This window comes from Rhagoletis zephyria, unplaced genomic scaffold, assembly GCF_001687245.7.
Source record: "Rhagoletis zephyria isolate East Lansing unplaced genomic scaffold, Rhagoletis_zephyria_1.1 Rzeph_scaffold_00896, whole genome shotgun sequence".
Classification (NCBI taxonomy): domain Eukaryota; kingdom Metazoa; phylum Arthropoda; class Insecta; order Diptera; family Tephritidae; genus Rhagoletis; species Rhagoletis zephyria.
In genome coordinates, this window is record NW_016157980.1 from 83562 (window position 1) to 102819 (window position 19258).

Sequence of the window (19258 nt, forward strand, 5' to 3'; positions counted from 1 at the left end):
TGTTTTCGCTTTCTCGCTGCAAATGAAGAATTACATATTTAGGGGATTCACAAGACGTGTTAAGCCTCGTAAAGTCGTAAAATTTGTGTACGTATTTTCAATTGCACACATTTTTACGACCTTAAGACATTACGACGTTTAACTAAATTGGAGCGCCAAGCGTTTTTTATCCTTTCTCTTGGTTTCCGTCTTCTGCATCCAACTTCAACACGTAACGCCCTGTCAAAAATGAAAATTCCATTTACTGGCGCTAGCGTCGCGTTATTGTGGAAAGCTCCATATAAATTTCACAGGCATGAGGATGTTTGACAGTTGTTTGGCGTCTGACGCGCCTATTTACAGACGGGAGTAAAATATCTTGTGAATGCCCTAATTAAATAAATGCAAATTTAAAAAGGTTTACATTCTTAAAAAGCAAACAACTTTGATAAATTTAAAGTATTATTTTATATACATTTAATGAGTTTATATAATAAATAATTACCTCAGTTTTTTACAAAATGATAACAAATAAGATTCAATAAATAAATTTGAGTTGAAAGAACAAATCGTAATGCCATTTTACAATCATCGTTTGTCGTGAAGTAGTAGTAAGAGTACCAATACTTACATATGTATACATTTTGTGGTTAAGTAAATACACACAAACACACATTTAATACAGTTCTTCATATCTCTAGAGTAAATACATATATACAAATTTATATGTGATATACAACTTCTTTTCATATTGATGGAAATATAGTAAAATCGATAATTTGACTAACTTCGTTTTGTATTAAGTACTTAAAATTAAATTTTAGACCTACACACCTTTTACACATACATAAGCCAAAAGTGATTAGTGAACGATTTCGGTCGAAAATTAAACTCATGTTAAGGCCGATTATCTTCTTTTCGAAACCCGATGACGGTTGTTGGAAGAATTTACCTAAAAAGCGAAGATGTAGGCTCTGACTCAGAACTAATTAGAGCTTTTGACTTATGATTAAATGCTAAGGCCGTGTGTTGCGCCAATGTTGAAGTTTTTTTCTTTTTTACTTTTCGTAAATGAGATGAGCCGTAAGTGCCTATAAAACTTAAAACCTAAATATTTTAACCGAAATTCTCAAAATGATGTATGAAATATGGAAGTTTCCGCGTTCTATTCACCTCATCACAGGCGGACATTATGCTCTTCGTTAGCGGTCTCGGGCCACATGAGAAAACGCCAATTTTAGATACCTAGAGTGAAATAAATTATGAAGTAGTACATAGATACATACAAAAATACTGGTTAGTAACAAACTAAGAAATGTTGATAAAAAGTCAAGGAGAAATTTGGAAATAAAGCTCTAGTATTTGTTTTGTACCATGGAGGCCAGGCAACTCAATCTAATAAGTGAAGTATTGTCGGAGAGGTCAACTGATAGCTCTTTGTGTAAAGTTGTTATGCTAAGTGTTCACGGTAGAGAAAAAATGCGAGACAAAAATCTCGCTAGAGACGTGTAAACCCACAATAGAGCTCTACCAGAGACTCACCTTCACAGTCTACGTGAGAGTTATTTAGCGAGATTTTTATGCCGTGCACACAGTCCATCGCAACTAGATCGAAAACTCTACGATAACTCTACGCTCTATTTGGCAAGCTAAATAGAGTTTTTGCTCTACGGCGACGTATGGTAAAGTCTTAACAATGAATTTCATCACTGTTTGTACCACATTAAATCGTATATTCGGTATAAGCACACTATTTTAGGTACATTTAGCACATAACCAAACAATTTATTGGGACATTTTCTCTTATTTTCATAGAAATTTCAATTGCTTTTCTAATAGCCTCCCTCTTTTACAAAGGGGCATAAACATTGGTTAAACAGAAGGCGTGTTCACAAATATGGTTTTGGCTGGATTGCTCGGAGAAATTCCTTTCAAAGAAATTTTGAATAGAAAAAATTGCTTGATGTGAGTCCAAAAGTACCGAAGAGAGAGGTTGACAACCCACTATCAAAAATTTATACACAAAAAAATACATATTTATATATTTCGGTAAAAAAGTACAATTTGAGAATTTAATTTTTAGCCCTAGTGCGAAGAAGTATTTTATGACGTCATCGAATAGGTTAATGTTGTCAAATCGACGAAGGGTTAGTGGTCTGCGGATGGTGCCTCCTTTATTTTCTACATCGTGATTCTGGTATACATAGATACATACAATAAGCATTGTCAACGATTCGAGATAGAACGTGTAAAAAGCTTGTAGGGTACGTGATAGAGAAATGTTGACATCTCTCTATTTTGTCTCTAGCTAGAGTGAATACTTCCTGCAGTTGCTCTACCGTGTAAACTTAATTGAGAGCGAAATTTCTCTACTGTGTGTGTGGTGTTATAAGATGGTCATGAGGTTAGGGTTTTGCTGTTGTATATTTAGGTCACAATCAATCTGAATCGTTTTGTACAGGAAAAAACTAAAACCAGAACCTTTGCAAAGCAAAAGAGTGCAAATAAAATGATTTCTGTTTCGGTCCTTGAGGAGCTTCGTTTTCTTACACATGAAGAGCGTAATTCCCTCTCTTGATTTTGAGTTATCCCACTTTAGATCTAGGTGTGCGATATTTACATATGTATAGGTACCAAACGCAAAAATGAGAGTAATTGCAAAACCAAATATCATAGAAATCATGCAGGAACCGGCTTGTCCATTTCATTCTTTGTAAATATGATATTTGAAAATCATATGCACATACTCGTAAGTACTGAAAATATTAGTCGCTTGTAATGAGAAAATCGCCAAGCAACGTTTCCGAATCATTCCAGCGAATTTTACTCACCCAGATGCGCGCTTTATGCTTTTGTTTCGTTTGCACACGCGCACAAAAGCAGAACAAGAACAAAATCCAATAGAAATAGAGTTTTCTTCAGAGACTCAGAATGATAATTATTTCATGGTGGAGTTTTAAAAAAGTCATAAAAATTTTCGTACGAATTTTAAAAGTCTTTTGATAATAATTATATGTGAGAAAATATTTTTTAAGTCATCGATAACTATTATTTTAAGAATTATATAATAAAAGTCTTTTCATAGTAATTATCAGCGAGATAAATATTCCTGAGTCTTCAAATTTTTCGAGTCATCTATAATTATTGTTCAAGGACTTATATTATCAAAGTCCTTTCATAACAATTATCAGAGAGATATATATTTTTATGTTTTCAAAGGCTTTTATTTTAAGACTTATATTATAAATATTTTTCATAATAATTATCGTTTAGATATAACTTGTTGGGGAGTACTTTGGGACCAGTTAGGGCCTAGTTTATGACTATATTATATACATATATGGTCCTCAACTGGGCCCAAAATAAGCCCCATCTGGCCCCAAACTGCTCTCCAACTAGTCCCAGATGGTCCCCAACTAGCTCCGAACTGGTCCCCAACTAATCCCTGAATGGTCCTGAACAAGCCCCGTCTTTTAAGACTTTTTTCACACTCAAATATTATGAATAGACTTATATAATATAGGTCCCAAACTTGAAGTATTTGAAAACTTAATATTTATCACAATTAAAATTATTATGACAAGACTTTTTTAATATAAGTCTTTGAAGACTTAAAAATATTTATCTATATCATAGTTATTATGAGAAAACATTTATAATATAAGTTTTAAAATAAAAGTCTTTGAAGACTTAAAAAAATTTATCTCTCTGATAACACTGGTTTACAGCAAAAATGTGCTATGGATGCCACTATCCAATTCCTATGTCGAATTGCTCGGTGATTCCGAAAATGGAGTTAATATTTTTTTTTCTATGGATACGTTTTCGAGATATGTTCAATTTACCGTTATTCAGCTTAAAGCAAAAATTGGTTCAGTTTAATCACGTATATCTTACGAAACAATTTAAAAATCTTAATACAAAATACGGCAAATTAAAGCTAATGAAATTCTCCATAAACCGTATATACTTCACTTTCCGATAGGGCTTATAGTTTCTGACAAATTAATTAATCATTCCAGCTTTTATTACTTTTTAATGAAAAAATGAAAAAAATCAATCTTTAACAGAAGAAAAATTTAAAAAATAACAGGTTCTGTGCCAAATCTTTGCATTTGTACTAAAGCTTGTTCTGTTAAAAAAAATCAAATTACTAAGGAAGAAAATCGATGGATAAATAAGAAATAATGAGTGGTCAAATGAAAATACACAAGATTTTTTGTATGAAAAAAGTGAAAAAAGAAAGTTACTCATACGCTACGTACACCTGAGTAACTCGCTTTTCTGTTGATATTTCATACAAAAAATCTTTGCGCATTTTCATTTGACCACTCACTGTTTCGTATTTATCCATCGATGTTCTTCATCAGTAACTTGACCTTTTTTTTACAAATGCAAAAATTTTGCACAGAACCTGTTACTATTTTAATTTTTCTTCTGTTAAAGTTTGACTTTTTTAATTTTTTCATTAAAAAATAAAAAAAAACTGGAATGATTAATTTTTCGTCAGAAACTATCAGTCCTATCGGAAAGTGGTGTATGCATGGTTTATGGAGAATTTTTTTAGCTTTCATTTGCCGTATTTTATATAGATATACGATTTTTAAATTGGTTCGTAGGATATACGTGATTAAAAGGAACCAATGTTTGCTTTAAGCTGAATAACGGTAAATGGCAAATATCTCGAAAACGTATCCATAGAAAAGAAATTAACTCGATTTTCGGAATCACCAAGCAATTCTACATAGAAATTGGGTAGTGGCGTCTGGAGAACAAAAATCAAACTATAATGTGTGATCCAGTGTAATTATTATGAAAGGCCTTTTATAATATAAGTCCTTGAACAATAAAAGAGGTCCACAAAAAAAATCGATGAAAGGTTCCTTTGACCAAACCTAGTCTATCATATGTGTTTGGGGTCGCTGAACACGAATCTGAAGTCCGTTTTGCTTCATCGCTTCTATATTTTTTCCTAACCTCAAAAAACACCTCGGATTTTCCCTGTTACGTAAAATCCGAGTGTTTTTTGAGGTTATAAAAAACGGACTTCAGATTCGTGTTCAGCGACCCCAAAAACAGACTAGGTTTGGTCAAAGGAAACTTTCATCAATTTTTTTTTAGACCTGTGTAATTATAGATGACTCGAAGAATTTTTATCATAATATAATTATTATTGATTGATTTTTAGTCTTTTCTCTTATAATAGGTATGGTTCCTGTTTTCTTTGTTTGGGTTTCGATTGTGTTTTTCTCTCTATAATGAGTGAAACGAAACAATACGATTCATTTCGTTTGTTTTCAAACTCTAATTTAGGTTACGTAAAACTGCTTGGTTACAATTTGAAGAAAAACTTCACCACTTTATCCGCTTAAATTTTGGAATTTATTAACCAAGTTCAAATCGGGTTCTACGCAAAATCTAGACGCTCACGAGCATAGTGGAAGAATCAAGTCTTGGTACATATTTATGAATAATTGCCCGAACTTCGCAAAGAAGAGATGACAATGCCGAGTTTTTTGGCGTTGGCCAATAAAAAAGATTTTGTATCGGCATAGATGGGTAAGCTCACCCGGGTTGTTACATGAGATGTAAAATAATATGAATTTATCTAAATCTATTCTCGATTGACAGAAGTTTGACCTTTTTCAATTGCCCGTTCGTAATTTGGTGAGATAAAAGCCTCATGCGTCAGCTTTACGTCTTCATGGAGCAAGAGTTCATGATGGGAGTAACTGTAACTCGACAGATCTTTTGCTATTGCGCTCGCTGAAATACTATTTAGAAATCTCTAAAATTCAAGTAATGAATCCTTTTAATTCACAAGAGAACAAAGTTTGTCGCACAAGCCGACAACTTCAATCAGAAAAATTATCTTTTGCGATACGATAATCAACGAAGTAGTATTAGGTGTGTAAGACAGGATGGAAGCGGTTAACCCCTAGGGATGCAATTCCAACACCGACGTTTCCAAACATCGATGTATCGTTCATAAACATCGATATTTTAACATAGATGTTCAGACCCCAAAACATCGATACATCGTTCATTGATGCACGATGTTCCGACGTCGATGTTTTTGGTAAAATGAAACTTGCTGGCTTAGTTAAAAGCAACAATCGCCTGGGCTCATTCAACAAATAGCGTTAAATGAAGTTGGTCAGAACCCAACTTTTAATTCAACTATTCGTCTGTGAAATCGCTTCATGTAAACACCCAGTTATACATTTACCAATTACGTTTTACCAATTTACGTTTCTCTAAACCACAGATTGATGGCCGTAGTTGGATTAAAGGTGTCCACATTCACCGACGTGTACGTATGTCGTGTCTGTTTGACGTAGCAAAATAAAATTTACTGCTGATAGAGAGAGAGAGAAGCAGTACACGTCACGCGTAACCGTCGCACGTACACGATGGTGAGATTTCATTTGCATGGTGCTCTCATAAGATTGATCGTGTAAGCTGACACGTTAACGTACATTTCCGTCGGTGAGTGTGGGCACCATACGCTACCGCCATCTGTATGCCATTTGCGTCAGTAATTCTACACTACCAAAATTATGCATGCCTTGAGTTTGTGGCAACACTGCTACAGCTGACAGAATACAAGACGCAACGTTCAAAGTTGCAACGTTTTTCACGGGCAAAGGTCCATTAAGTGGATATGCATTTTCACTATTATCTTTAGCAATTCATATCTATCCTGGTATGTTTCAGTTACAATCAATCAATCCTCTGACGAATCTGAGACGGATAATAGCATGGGACGTGACATTGGGAAACCACAAACATGTGTATAACGTTTCCGTGCCTATACAACAACGCTATGCTCTGCTTGCCAATCGTGGCAAACTTAGTCACAAATTAACGGTTGTCTTCATAGGCTGGGGCAACAATACTCCGGCAGACAAACATATATGTACATATGTATATAAATAATTGTTTTTGACCTTTGACATATAAATTTAATTGTTATATATTTAGATCTGATCTATTTATTATTATACTAAAAATTAAACTAACCAATAATTTATTAAAAACATTGATGCATCGTTCATAAACATCGATACTTTCGACATCTGAGGTTTTGCTCTTGATGTTCAAACATCAATGTTTTTTTGAGTGATGTTGTATCCCTATTAACCCCTCTAAAACAGAACTAGTCTTGTTTAGAAAATAAGATACTGAATAATATTTGTCAAAATTATTAGTAAAAAGTTACCACACACTTTAGTTAAAGTTTATCGTCGCTAATTAAATCGCTAACTAAAGAACTTTCCTAATTCCAAATTGCTCTCATGAAAGTATACTTACATATGAATGCTTTTTCTGCACGAATTTTAAAAAACTTGACATATCAGGTCGACCGAAATGATTAACTGCCTTAAGACCCGTGAAAATTGACGTTTTTGATAAACGTTGGAAGTGATTTTCGCAAATGTACTGAAAAAAATATATATATACATACACATAAAAATTAATGAAATACTCATTAAAATCTTTGATCAACGTCCGCCAACTTACCAGCATGGTGGTCCTCAGATCGAACTTATGGAAAAATTGTGTTATGAAAATATGTATCTCTAACACATTTGTGACATCTTTCTTTTCCACGTCGCGCAATACGTCAATGAACCATTCGAAATGTTTGTGAGAAGGACAAATCCAGAGGAAATATACCTTCTTGCATGCCACACCCGAATATCGATTCGTGCTGGTGCCAAACACAAGATCATTCAGCATGGATGCGTAGGGCGTGACACCAATGCCACCACCTACCATTACCGCCACCTCGAATTTATACCAGTCCTGGTTTCCGCCACCAAAGGGGCCCTCAATGCGTATTTTCGGTTGATCCTCCGGATTGTAGTTGCAAGGATCAAAGTAATTGCGCAATTTCCAAGTCCAAGGACCTTGTGCCTTTATGTGACAACTAAGGAAATTTTCATGAGGCGCCGAAGTTAACGTGAAACTGTGCATCTCGTGCGGCCGAAATGCGGTACAAGACAAACGTACCCACTGTCCCGAGAGATACTTAAGATTAGGTGGACGATAGAACTTGATTTTGATAACGTCTGAAGGCAGCAAATCAGTCTCGATAACATCCAGCGCCATATACTTGGTGCGCAGCGAGACAATCTTATCAAGCGTGTAAATAATCCCAGGACCCATGAAGAAGATCCAGAAGCGCGGAGGACCCGTGATACGCGCCAAGCCGTGGATCAGTGAAAGCAAGTACAGTCCTACATACAGTTGATGAGTGTTCCAGAAAAATTTGTAGGCCTTCTTACGTACAGTTGGATGGGCGAAGACGAAAATGATACACATCACAATAAATAGCAGTACGCCAGTAGTGCCTACATGATTGATGGAATAATAATGGGATACATGAGTAATTTTTCATATGCGCACAAACATATGTGAAAACTTACCTGTAATAGTCTGGAAGAGCCAAAAGGTGATATCCGGCTTGTAGTCGGAGGCGAAATGTACCTCACGCGTGAGGCAACGTAAGTTCTCGTGAGATTGCGTGGAGACATGATAAAAATTAACTATATGGCCAATGGTGTGCAGCACCGAGAAGAAAAGCGCAGTGCAAGCAGCGATTTTATGGAACTGTATGTGCGCATCGAGCGGAATGTACTGCTGTATGGGGAATTCCTTCAGTTTGGTAATGAGGTTTCTAAAAAGAAGCAAAAAGTCCTTAAAACTCGAACTTACTGTGTTATATAGACGTGTCTCAATTCTTACCTAGACATTGTGAGCAGCAGTAGAGAGTAGCAGAACGACAGCGAAGCCGCAGAGCCACGCGTTATGGCAATGCCGACGCCCATAATGTGTCGCAGATCAGTGTGCTCAGCCATGAAGGAGTAATCTGTAAGGATTAAAATTCATTAGAAAGTCGCTACAATACGTACCAATCTTTATATACTCACGTATGAAACGCTCCACGAACAACACAATCGTAACGACGTAGAAAAGAAATAAATAAAATATATTCTGCCTGTTCTCTTCTAAAAAGGTTATGTAGTTGTCCCACTTCTCTTGTATCCAATGTCTTGGCTTTTCCTGCATCGGCTCGATGTTGAACGATGTCATTCGCGCCACATTGGTTGAAGTGTCTAGGAAGTTCTGTTTGGCACCTTTACAATCCAAACCGATGGCAACAAAGTCACCCTTATACTCCTTCATCATTAACTTGAAATCCTGATAGGTCAAGTGATTTTTATGTTCCAGTCCGACGTCTTGGAACATACCATCAATCAGCTCGGTAACCTGGTCATCACCCAAGCTGGTGGTGCGTGCCATCTCAACCAGCGAGCGCATCATTTCACTCAATTCCCCCTTATCGATCACACCATTGCGATCGTTGTCGCACATATCAAAGATAATACGGAGCTTATCGTCCGTCTTGCCGCGCGAAAACAACACCACTGTCTCTAGGAACTCCTGAAAACTTATGCGCCCATCTTGGTCCTTATCAACGATGTTAAACATTTTGCGTACGAACATGTCATTCGGTTTCATGCCTAATGCCGCCGCGAACTCCGCCTTCGACAAACTGGTGCGCATAACCGTCATCACCTCGCCATCAGTCGAGGCATCGGAGCGTCGTCGTCGTTCACCTGGTCGCAAGCCAAATGTTAGTGCGTACGCTTCGCGGAAAAAGTACTCCAATCGCTTTTGCCGTCTTTCACGCGTTTCAGCGCGCGCTAGCATAATCTCCCGGTTCACTTCCACCAAAGTCATTTCCCTTTTATGTAGGAAGAGAAAGTCTTCCAGCTTCTTGACAAATTTACGTCTCGCACCATAAGACTCCAGTTCTAGCACCAAATCGTGATCGTTGGGAACGCGAAGTAATATGTACGGTTTTTTTTTAATGTGATTTGTTGATGATTCTTCTACTGTAACCACTTCCACGTTCTTCAAACTGAAAGTACGTAACTTCTCCCCTTTTCTATCCACTGTGTAGATAGCGGCCTCAGGACCAAACTTTACAGTCACCAATCGTTTGTGGTTCGCATGCAACCACTCGCGCGCCAACATCTTATCAACTGAACCTTTATTTTGCGTAGAACGCAAGGCTTCTTGGCGTATCTTTAGCTTGCGTCGCTTGCTATTCTGCAACTTTACTACACAGTAACCAGCGCCAGCGCAAAGTATGGGTACAAACCCGAGAAATACGCAAGCGTAAATAAACATCAATTCCGAGCCGGAAAAGTAATCATAGCCTTCAAGGTATTGACAAGGTTCTAACTCAGAAGCATTCAGCTGCATGGGCTGTGGACAAGGATCGCTCTCGCGCCACATAAATACATCTTTTTGTATATCGGACTCGTTTATGTCTGTGCTATTAACTATGACGTCCCACATGGTTATACCTCGCAATTCCTCGATTTCTTCTTGAGTGAAAATTCCGTTTCGTTCATTTTCGAACCAAAACCGGTCGGCATCACGCAAACGCTCGAATTGTTCCTTTATTACGATAGTGAATAACTCGCCTGGCTGGCCGTACGATTCGAGCATGCCGCCAACATAGACGTCGACATCGTCGAGACGATTGTTGTAGGCGGAAATCAGCATTCTGAAAGATTTGGGGGTTGAATTAATGTATTTTCTCGTTATGGTCGGAAATCGTACAAGTCATTTTAATATCTGTTTTACAGGAATATGTTTTTTAGCTAAACAAAGATCTACCTTTCAACCTAAAAGGCAGATTAACACCCATTTAGTGTATAAAGATTCTTGCTGAAGCTGAGCGGTTTATTTTTAATACCAATCTAAACAGTCAAACACACCCTAGTTCTAACATGACTAAAGGATACAACTTAACTAAAAGTTTCAAACACTCACTTTAACAAATCTGGATTTTTCTCAAACAGTTGCGGATTAATTTCCCTCCAATCATTGCGACGCATTAGCCCGAAAGCCTCGCGCGCTGTGTTGTAGTCCGGTAGGCCATTATCACGGCCGCGCATAATATTTAAAGCACCTAAGTCACGTCGTGTAAACTCCATGGGACCGAACAGCTTATCGCGAACATCTGTGCACAACACAGGGTCCTCGCGCTCAGCAATTTGCGAAGCCATACCAAGTAGCACCTCCTCGACTGTGGTATCTGTGAAAAAATCCTGAGAAAAAGAAAACAATTAAACTCAATTTAAATATTTTACTATTATAAAAAGTAATCTTACGCTGGAGTCCCACCAAGTGGAGCACAAACGTATCGCCGGATAACCCATGGGCGTCTTTTTATAATTGCACTTGGCATCTCGGCGATAGATCCCAGGTGGTATCATTGTATGTCCGAAACGAAAAGCTGCAGCCTGAAAGACGTGTCCAATGCCAGGGTGTATCTGCTGTTTGTAACCTGTATATGAACTCATTCCGGAGCCCAAAAAAGCAGGCAAGTATTCATACATAATAATGTTCTGTAAGCTTGCGATCACCATATGACGTGCACGCTGAAAGATATCTTCATCACTCCAGTCGGAATGGGCGCGTTTAATCCGCTGCGCAAGCGTATTGTGCCAACGTAGAAACAGTATGGCGAAAGAGAGTACAGCGGGATTTTGATTCGTACGTGGGTCCCCAAGTACTGAGAAATAAAAAAAACAGGACCAAAAATGAGTGAGTATTTTTAGTTTAAAAGAAAAAAATAGAGAATAACCTACAAAAAAGCCGCTCAGGACTTAGCATCTTCATCACATTAGGCGCCGGATTGTTGAAGAGCGGCACGCGCATTGTGTTTTTGATAGGCATTTTGCCACCTTTTTCCGTCATTAGTGTGCCATTATGAAACGACCGCATAGCATTAAGCCATGCCTCTGAGGTGCTGTAAATGAAACTGCCATCAATCCAAGCAGTCATTTGATTTATCTGAGAAGAATAGAGAATTATTTAGGATAATCAGGCATAGTTATAAAAAGTTGGAATTGCAAATGCTTACATACTTAGTTTGCATGCATGTATTCATAATTGAATATATACATATCGAGGGCTTATATTCATTACTCTCTATCTGCAATATTCACAAAAACTACTTTTTGATGTTAGAACCGATCTGGGACTGATGTTAATTCTGACTTTGCAATTTTATAGTAAATTCTTCTGTATAGCGTTATAAAAGGTCAGCATTAATATCACCGATGACAGTTAAGTCTTAAGTGGATTTTTATTTCAGAACCTTACTTTTGTGAAAAGTGCAGATAGAGGGTATTGAATATAAGCCCTCGATGTGTAAATGGGCTCATATCAGTTTACCTGTTCTCGCGGCGCATTTGGGCTCTGCCCTGTATCACGGTCGTAAGCTGCGCGGTGAAATGGTATATATCGATCCCCTCGGCATTCACGATCGTACATATCATCACATTTTTCAATCTCTATGCGATGCATCTCAATTGGGCAACCCGATTCGGAAGCCATTACAATTTCATTGGCTACGACCTGACCAAAAAACGCCAGGAATGCAGTGCGATTGTGTTTGGACGCTAAGCCATCCCGGCCGCCCATAAATAATCGACTAAGCCGTCGGGTAGATGGGCGATTTGAACCTGCCATGGCATAGACTCCGTCGGAATATGAAGGTGGCGCTTTTCGCACCAAGTGGCTATCTGAAAAATTATTATGAAAGGAAAGTTGATATTAAAATTTTGAAAAAAAATAACAATAGAGATTGGATAACTAAATTGGAGCGCTAAGTGTTGCGTTTTCCAACGCCAACGAGTGGTAGCGCGCATTGTACCTAAATAAGCACGGCGTAACTTTTGGCCTTTTCTCATTTCCACTCTTTTTATTTTCATTTCTTCTTTTACTTTTTCCTCCTCTCTCTTCCTATCAAAAACGAAAATTCCATTTGCGCAGCGCTCGCGCCGCATTATTGTGGGATGCTTCATACAAATTGTATGGGCATCGGGAACAAGTGGCTGCCCTTAAAGAAGCAGTAGATATAAAGATCAAGGTAAAGGAGGTATCCTACAACTCTGATAGCCTGGCTGCAATCAATGCTCCTGAAAAATTTAGAATGTTTCATCAGGAATCAAAAGTCTCTGTGACGGTATGCTCCAGCCAAAAAAAGACACGTAAGTTTACGTGAATACGGCTGCATCAGTAAAGAAAAAAAACACACATAAAGTGAAAGAGCGAGTGAAATTCAACCTTGGAAATGTAGTGGCCCTTTGGAACCACAAGGCCAACTTTTAGAGCATTCCAAATATGAAGTATTCGGATACCATCGTGGAAGATATTTATATAAATCCGAGAAAAAGTCATCTAAAAACGGAAAAATGTATATGTATATGTAATTCTAGTTCTCACATTTTTGACATAGAAAAACATACATCACTTTTACACTTTGATTGATTTGAGAAATATGATTTACCGATCTTATTTCTTGAAATAAAGCTCTGAATAGGTTTAAGCATTAAATCCATGGTGAAATAATATCAGGTGTAGTAATAAGACAAAATAGAGCAAGAAAGGTGTTTTATTACTTCACCTGTAGATTCTCCATCGGTGCTGCCATAAAGCAACCTTGCTGCCCTTATGGGCCAGTTTCTCAATGTCTAGTTAACAATAACTGCAGGTTAAACATCGTTATCGACGTGATCCACTCCATAACATACAACAGGGAGTCGATGACGTCGGTAACGATATTTAACCTTTAGTTAGTGTTAACCAGACATTGAGAAGTTGGCCCTAAGTGTGACAAAATGTATACGGTATCATTTTCCCATTTTCTATGGGAAACAACAACACCACGGTTAGTAAATGTAGACGCCTACATTTTGAGACACAATTTGGAACGAACACACGAAATGTATTCTCATAGATTTTATTCTCCGGGTAAATACACCGCCATTAATTTAAATGAAAATGTTCACTGTTTTATTGTCACAAGCAGTGTTGCCAAGTTTCGAATTTCAAAAAGCCCTAAAACCCAAGAAAAATCGCGTTTATGAACTATCTGGTAGTTTAAATCTACACTTCAGTCTCTCATGATCTCGTTAACTAAAGGAACATGAAGAACTTTTCTTTTCGACTGCTTGACACCTGAAACATAACGAAATTTGATTTCGCTTTTTAATGTGCCTTATTTGAGCGCATAGTGGGAAAAATCGGTTTGTGTAAAAAATTTGTTGGCAAAGATGCGCTCGCTTACGATTGTCATTGATATTGTTTCCATTTTTGTAAAGTTGCTAAAATATTTGCAATTGCTATTAATTTAGCTTCGTTTTTTTTAAGATTTACAGATTTGGTCTAACTAAAAAAATGCACCAGAAAACGCACCTAGCACCAAACTCAAAAACCTTCGCGTTTTCAATAAATAAAAGCACTAAATTTAGTGCGAAAAGCACCAAGTTGGCAACAGTGGTCACAAGTACAGTTTTAAACCTTCTCTTATACCAAATATATTTTTTAACTTGTATTTTTTTTGTCAACGACAAAATTAAAAGAAACGTCTGCAACGGTGGGATCTGCCCATATTTATTGTTAGTACTCGTTTGGAATATGCAGAAGGATGTAGATGCGAAATAAAAGGTATGTTCGATGAGTGCACTAAAAGTGTAGAACATTGCAGTGTAGAACAACATCTGACATTTAGCGCAAGAAAAGGCATATGTTTGGAAAAACAGATAAAGCGAAAACTTAATCCTATAAACCACGGTTTCGTTTCTAACGTGCTTGGCGTAAGTTAATCAAAAGCCCATTAGGCGCCCGCCCAGTGATGGAAAATTTAACTCGCGATTAGTGAGCGATCATCCATTTGTATTGCATACGAGCCACGTTCCACACGAATGTGCAAATCAGATCACATACACCGTGTATTTAGCAATATCTACGGTGACCATTCGTACCGATTTTGGCGGGACAGTACCGATTTTAAGAAAATTGTCCCGCTGAATATTTTTTAAAAGTCGGCACGTATAAGTGCCCCAATTTTTCATATTTGTACCGATTAAATCCCGATTTTCAATGTTTTCTTTATTGATTTATTGAGACTCTCCCTTTACTCTGGCCCGAAAACAATTTTTCGTACAAACGAGGCAGCACTTCCGTTATCACATAGGACATGGAATAAATGTAAGTGAGCCATAAACATAGCCAGCATCCTTATTAATAATATATGAAATTATATAAAATAATACTTATACCCTCAAAAAATCGTGGATATGAAAAACATAAGCTGTAGATAGAGTGGCGAAAATATAAATAGGGAAGAGACATTTTAGCTTTCTTTGGCTATTAGCTTTTCGATTAGCATTTAATGTTTATTCCTTTTTATGAAAGTGTGATTCGTTTTCTAACAAACACCATGTAAGTCAGAATTTGAAATTTCGTACAAAATTTAGCAAAATTCGACAAAGTTTCATAAAAATGTTGAGCTTTTTAATTAGATTTCTTAAACACATTCTGAGTATGCAGTTTTGTAACCTATTCAAATCAAAGTGCAAATTTTAAGTAACTAGGACTTAACGTTGATATTCACACATACCCTCTAGTTTACAGAACACATTACTTTAACCTGGGAAGTCATTGGAGGTAAGAGAGAAAATTTAAAAATGGGTAAACGAGAAAGTGAAAATCTTTGTCTTGAGGCGTATTGTAATGCGTAACTCCATCGCTACAAAAAGTAAGCGCTTACTAAAGTATCAAATTTTTGCTGGGTATGTAATATGAAAGGTTTCATTAACTGCATATAGCTGCACAAAACAAAGAGCAAAATAAATTGAAAAATGTTTATTATTTTTTTATGAAAATAAATATAACTTACTATTTAAAAAACGCATGTAAATCAAAATTTGTAGAACATTCATAATATTGGACGAATTTGAATAAATGTCCATCACATTTTGAAACATTTTAATCAGATTTTCTACAGTTATTTGAGTATACCATTCAATTTTAGTATAATCAAATGTGCAAGTTGGAAGAAGCTTGGACTAACCGTTGATTTTTGGCAATTTTTTGTTCGCGCAATTTGTTCAACAGTTTTTTTGTATGGAAAGAATGAGTGAGCAACACATTCCACGCATTCACAGATTCACACACATTACTTTAACCTAGTCATATCATAAGAGGTAAGCGTGGAATTTTAAAAATGCGAGAAAGCGAAAGATTCTGTCTTGAGGCGTATTGAAACGCTCTACTCCATCGATACAAAAAGTAAGCGCTTACCAAAAAAAAGAAAAGTTTTTGCTGGGTAGTTGCTCGAATGCAAATGTAAAACGCTTATCAACTGCTAAACGTGCACTGCCTGCATGTTTTTAAGCTACAGAATGAATACTAAAGTGTCTGATTGTACGTTTGTACTCACCCACAGATCCCCAATCTGGATGCGCTAAGTTATTATACCAGCCATCATAGCGCTGTTTCTCTGTTAAACTGTACATTTTATCTGTAAGACGAAAATGAAAATTTATTAGATTATTAAGTAATGATTTTGAAATGTGTACGTATTTTATATAATTTATATACTGATAATAATATGGTCGTTACAACCCAAGTTCTAGGAGGGGCTGAATCGAGTTTATTTTTGAAGGACGCCCATGAAATCGACATGCACCGGGGCCCGGTTCAGCTCTCGACGGCCCTGTCAATAACAAAGCCTGTTATTAACCGACCTCATAAAAAGGAGGAGGTTATTAGTTCATCGGAATATTTTTTTTATGTATGTTACCGCATAACTTTGAACAACGTTACCCGATTTCTAAAATTCTATTTTTAAAGGAAAGGTGGTACCTCAGAGGTGGTCACATACTGATTTGGTTTAGATCGGATCATGAAGAAATTAATAGCGCGGTTACCCACGAACGTGTTCGTAGCGTAGCGTAGAAGTGCGTAGAAACATATCAAGTTTGCTCTTGATAGAGAGAGGGAAGCAATGTCTACGTCATGCGGTGCACAGTATGAGATTTAGGCAATCTAGGACGCCATAATGAAAAAAATCGCGCCCTTTTTACGATTGTATCGTAAGCGACAATTTAGCCCAGTAAAATTAGACTTTTTCTTAAAAAAATTGCAACAGCAATTTTTTTATGCAGTTTACTTCTATTTGACACGTAGATCATGGACTTGCCCCTAAATTTCATTCGGCAACATTCCGCCATCTTCGATTTATTTTGTTTTTTGCGATTTTCAAGCTTATTTTGCATTTTCCCTAAAAAATGGCTAAATAGAAATATGTAGAGAATTTAATTACCCACATTTGTTATATAGAAGGTTTTTGAAAAATAGAATTGTTTATTGTAAAAAATTAACAAAAACTGCGAAAAAGTTTTACATTGTCACGGTTTGAAATTCTCTACAACTCTGGAATTTCCATATGCTTTATAGATTTATCGAAAACTTTTTTTTTTGAAAATAGGTTATAAAGACTAGTTACATCGTCCTGCAGAATAATAGAGTTTGAATATGTACCGAAAAAGAAAAAGCAAAGTGAATTTTATCGTTTGCTTTGTTTATATTTTTGCGTACCCGCGTAAGGACACTGTGAGTAGGTACAGAACTTTATTGTGGATACCAGTTTTACCTATAGTTTTTAACAAAGTTTCGTCAAAATTTTCTTTAATTGGATGCTTAAAAATGCAATTTTCCGTTATGCAACTGCATCTGCAATCACTTGAAACTCTTGCTTTCTAATGTGTTTATAAGATTTAAAAGTGTATGTGGAAGATAAAAAATATGCACCTTGCTCTATTTTCAATTGAATCGTAAGCAACAAAAGGCAAATTTTAATTTTTTACCTCGACACAGAAAACATTTGGGTGATACAGCTATGTGGGTGTAGCCTTCGAAATTATTTCACTTTGTCGTTCACCTAGTGATGTCGGAAAAATATCGATTCATCAAAAATATCGATGTTATGATTCGATGCATCGAAAATTTTCCACTCGATGTGTAAATAGTCGATGTTTTTTTAAAACTGACACCTCTAGTACATTGAACCGTCATTGCAATTTTAGGGCTGACTATAATGTGAATGCCGTAACTGACTGTCAGAAAATGAAGTATAGTTTGTTAAATCCATAAGGAACGTAGTGTAGACTTTTAGGTGGCTATATTTTACTTACATGTGTTCAGTGTTGCCTTGCGAAACTTTCAGGATTACTTGGTATTTTTGTTAAAGGAAACGCTTACGGCCCACTTCCGAATGTGGATCCAGAACTTGTTTTGACCTATGTTACATGTAGGACTAAATCGATAAAGTTACTAAGTTGAAAAATAAGTAACCAAATTACCAAATATGTTAACCAAAGGAAAAAATTACCAATTACAGTAAAAAATTATCAAAGCGGCAACACTGCATGTGTTACATACATACGTTTGCATACGTTTGCTTATTCATATTATCTTTTCAATTGTACAAAAAGGAAAAATGGCTCCAAAAAGTTCCGTTAGAAAAATAATTAGCTCAGTTGTAGTAACTTATTTCAAATTTTGTACGATTGTGCTAATAACATATTTTGTTGTAAAACATTATCTGAGAAATCCTATGCAAATCGATGCATCGAAAAATATCGATATACATTTCGATGCATCGAATCAAAGAAAACGTCGTTGTATTTTTGCCACTGACATCCCTACCTTTTTCCACTTTTCCTTATCATAATTTTTATCACTTTTCCTTATCATAATTTTTGCAGTTCAGTCTTTTTTTATAAAATTGAAATGTTCGCTTTAAATCTCTGGATTAAAAGATATCCTTTAGACATTTTTTTACATTTTTAGATTTAAAACACATGGTAGGTCGAGATTGATTTCGAAACTTGCCAAAAATCTTCTTAATATCATGATTTTCGCACTGAACTTTTTCTGGTGAACTATAAAATTATTATTTTTTTCTCAAAAGCAAAAGCAAAGCATAAAAGTACGTTTATATATACATAAATATAATCTCAATCAAAGATCGTTAGTTGTCAAATTGGTTGTGTTTGTTATTCTCACAACTCGAGGAAAAGTTAAGCTTCTTCTCTGTGCCACCGTGGTCACTTTTTTCTGCTACACATATTATGATATTTAAATACATTTTAACTTAATATTTTGTTAAAAATACCTTTACAAACCTCTTTCTTGCTGGCGTCATTTTTTATTTACTTTTAAATTTGACGTCCCTCCTCTTCTTGGTAAGTATAATCGGTAAAACTAGGTTGGACACCAAAAAGTTATCGGTTTAATCTGAGATAACATTATAATTATCTAAATTTTGTATGGCTAATCTCTTTTTCTATTTATAGATTGAGGAGTTGAGCTCGAAAACGAGGATAATCTTTTTATA

The 19258-nt window shown here is 36.2% G+C and overlaps 1 protein-coding gene across 1 annotated transcript; it reads right to left on the bottom strand.

The window, feature by feature from the left end:
* Positions 1-467: 467 nt before the first annotated feature.
* Positions 468-18073, bottom strand: Duox (dual oxidase). The gene is made up of 12 exons (XM_017614779.1): positions 18054-18073; positions 16298-16378; positions 12244-12593; positions 11655-11859; positions 11175-11578; positions 10834-11111; positions 8916-10564; positions 8731-8854; positions 8412-8662; positions 7504-8336; positions 7294-7422; positions 468-1224 (listed from the first exon to the last, which is right to left on the bottom strand). The coding sequence occupies exons 2-12, from the start codon at positions 16371-16373 to the stop codon at positions 1096-1098; spliced, it is 4428 nt and encodes a 1475-aa protein (XP_017470268.1). The 5' UTR covers positions 16374-16378; positions 18054-18073; the 3' UTR covers positions 468-1095.
* Between the last annotated feature and the right edge of the window lie 1185 nt (positions 18074-19258).

Excerpts from the sequence above, each read along its gene's own strand:
- Duox (XM_017614779.1), bottom strand. The coding sequence starts at position 16,373 with ATGTACAGTTTAACAGAGAAACAGCGCTATGATGGCTGGTATAATAAC. Across the intron at positions 10,565-10,833 it reads AAAAATCCAGATTTGTTAAA|AATGCTGATTTCCGCCTACA; the intron begins GTGAGTGTTTGA and ends CAAATCTTTCAG. Across the intron at positions 8,855-8,915 it reads GTTCGTGGAGCGTTTCATAC|ATTACTCCTTCATGGCTGAG; the intron begins GTGAGTATATAA and ends TAATCCTTACAG.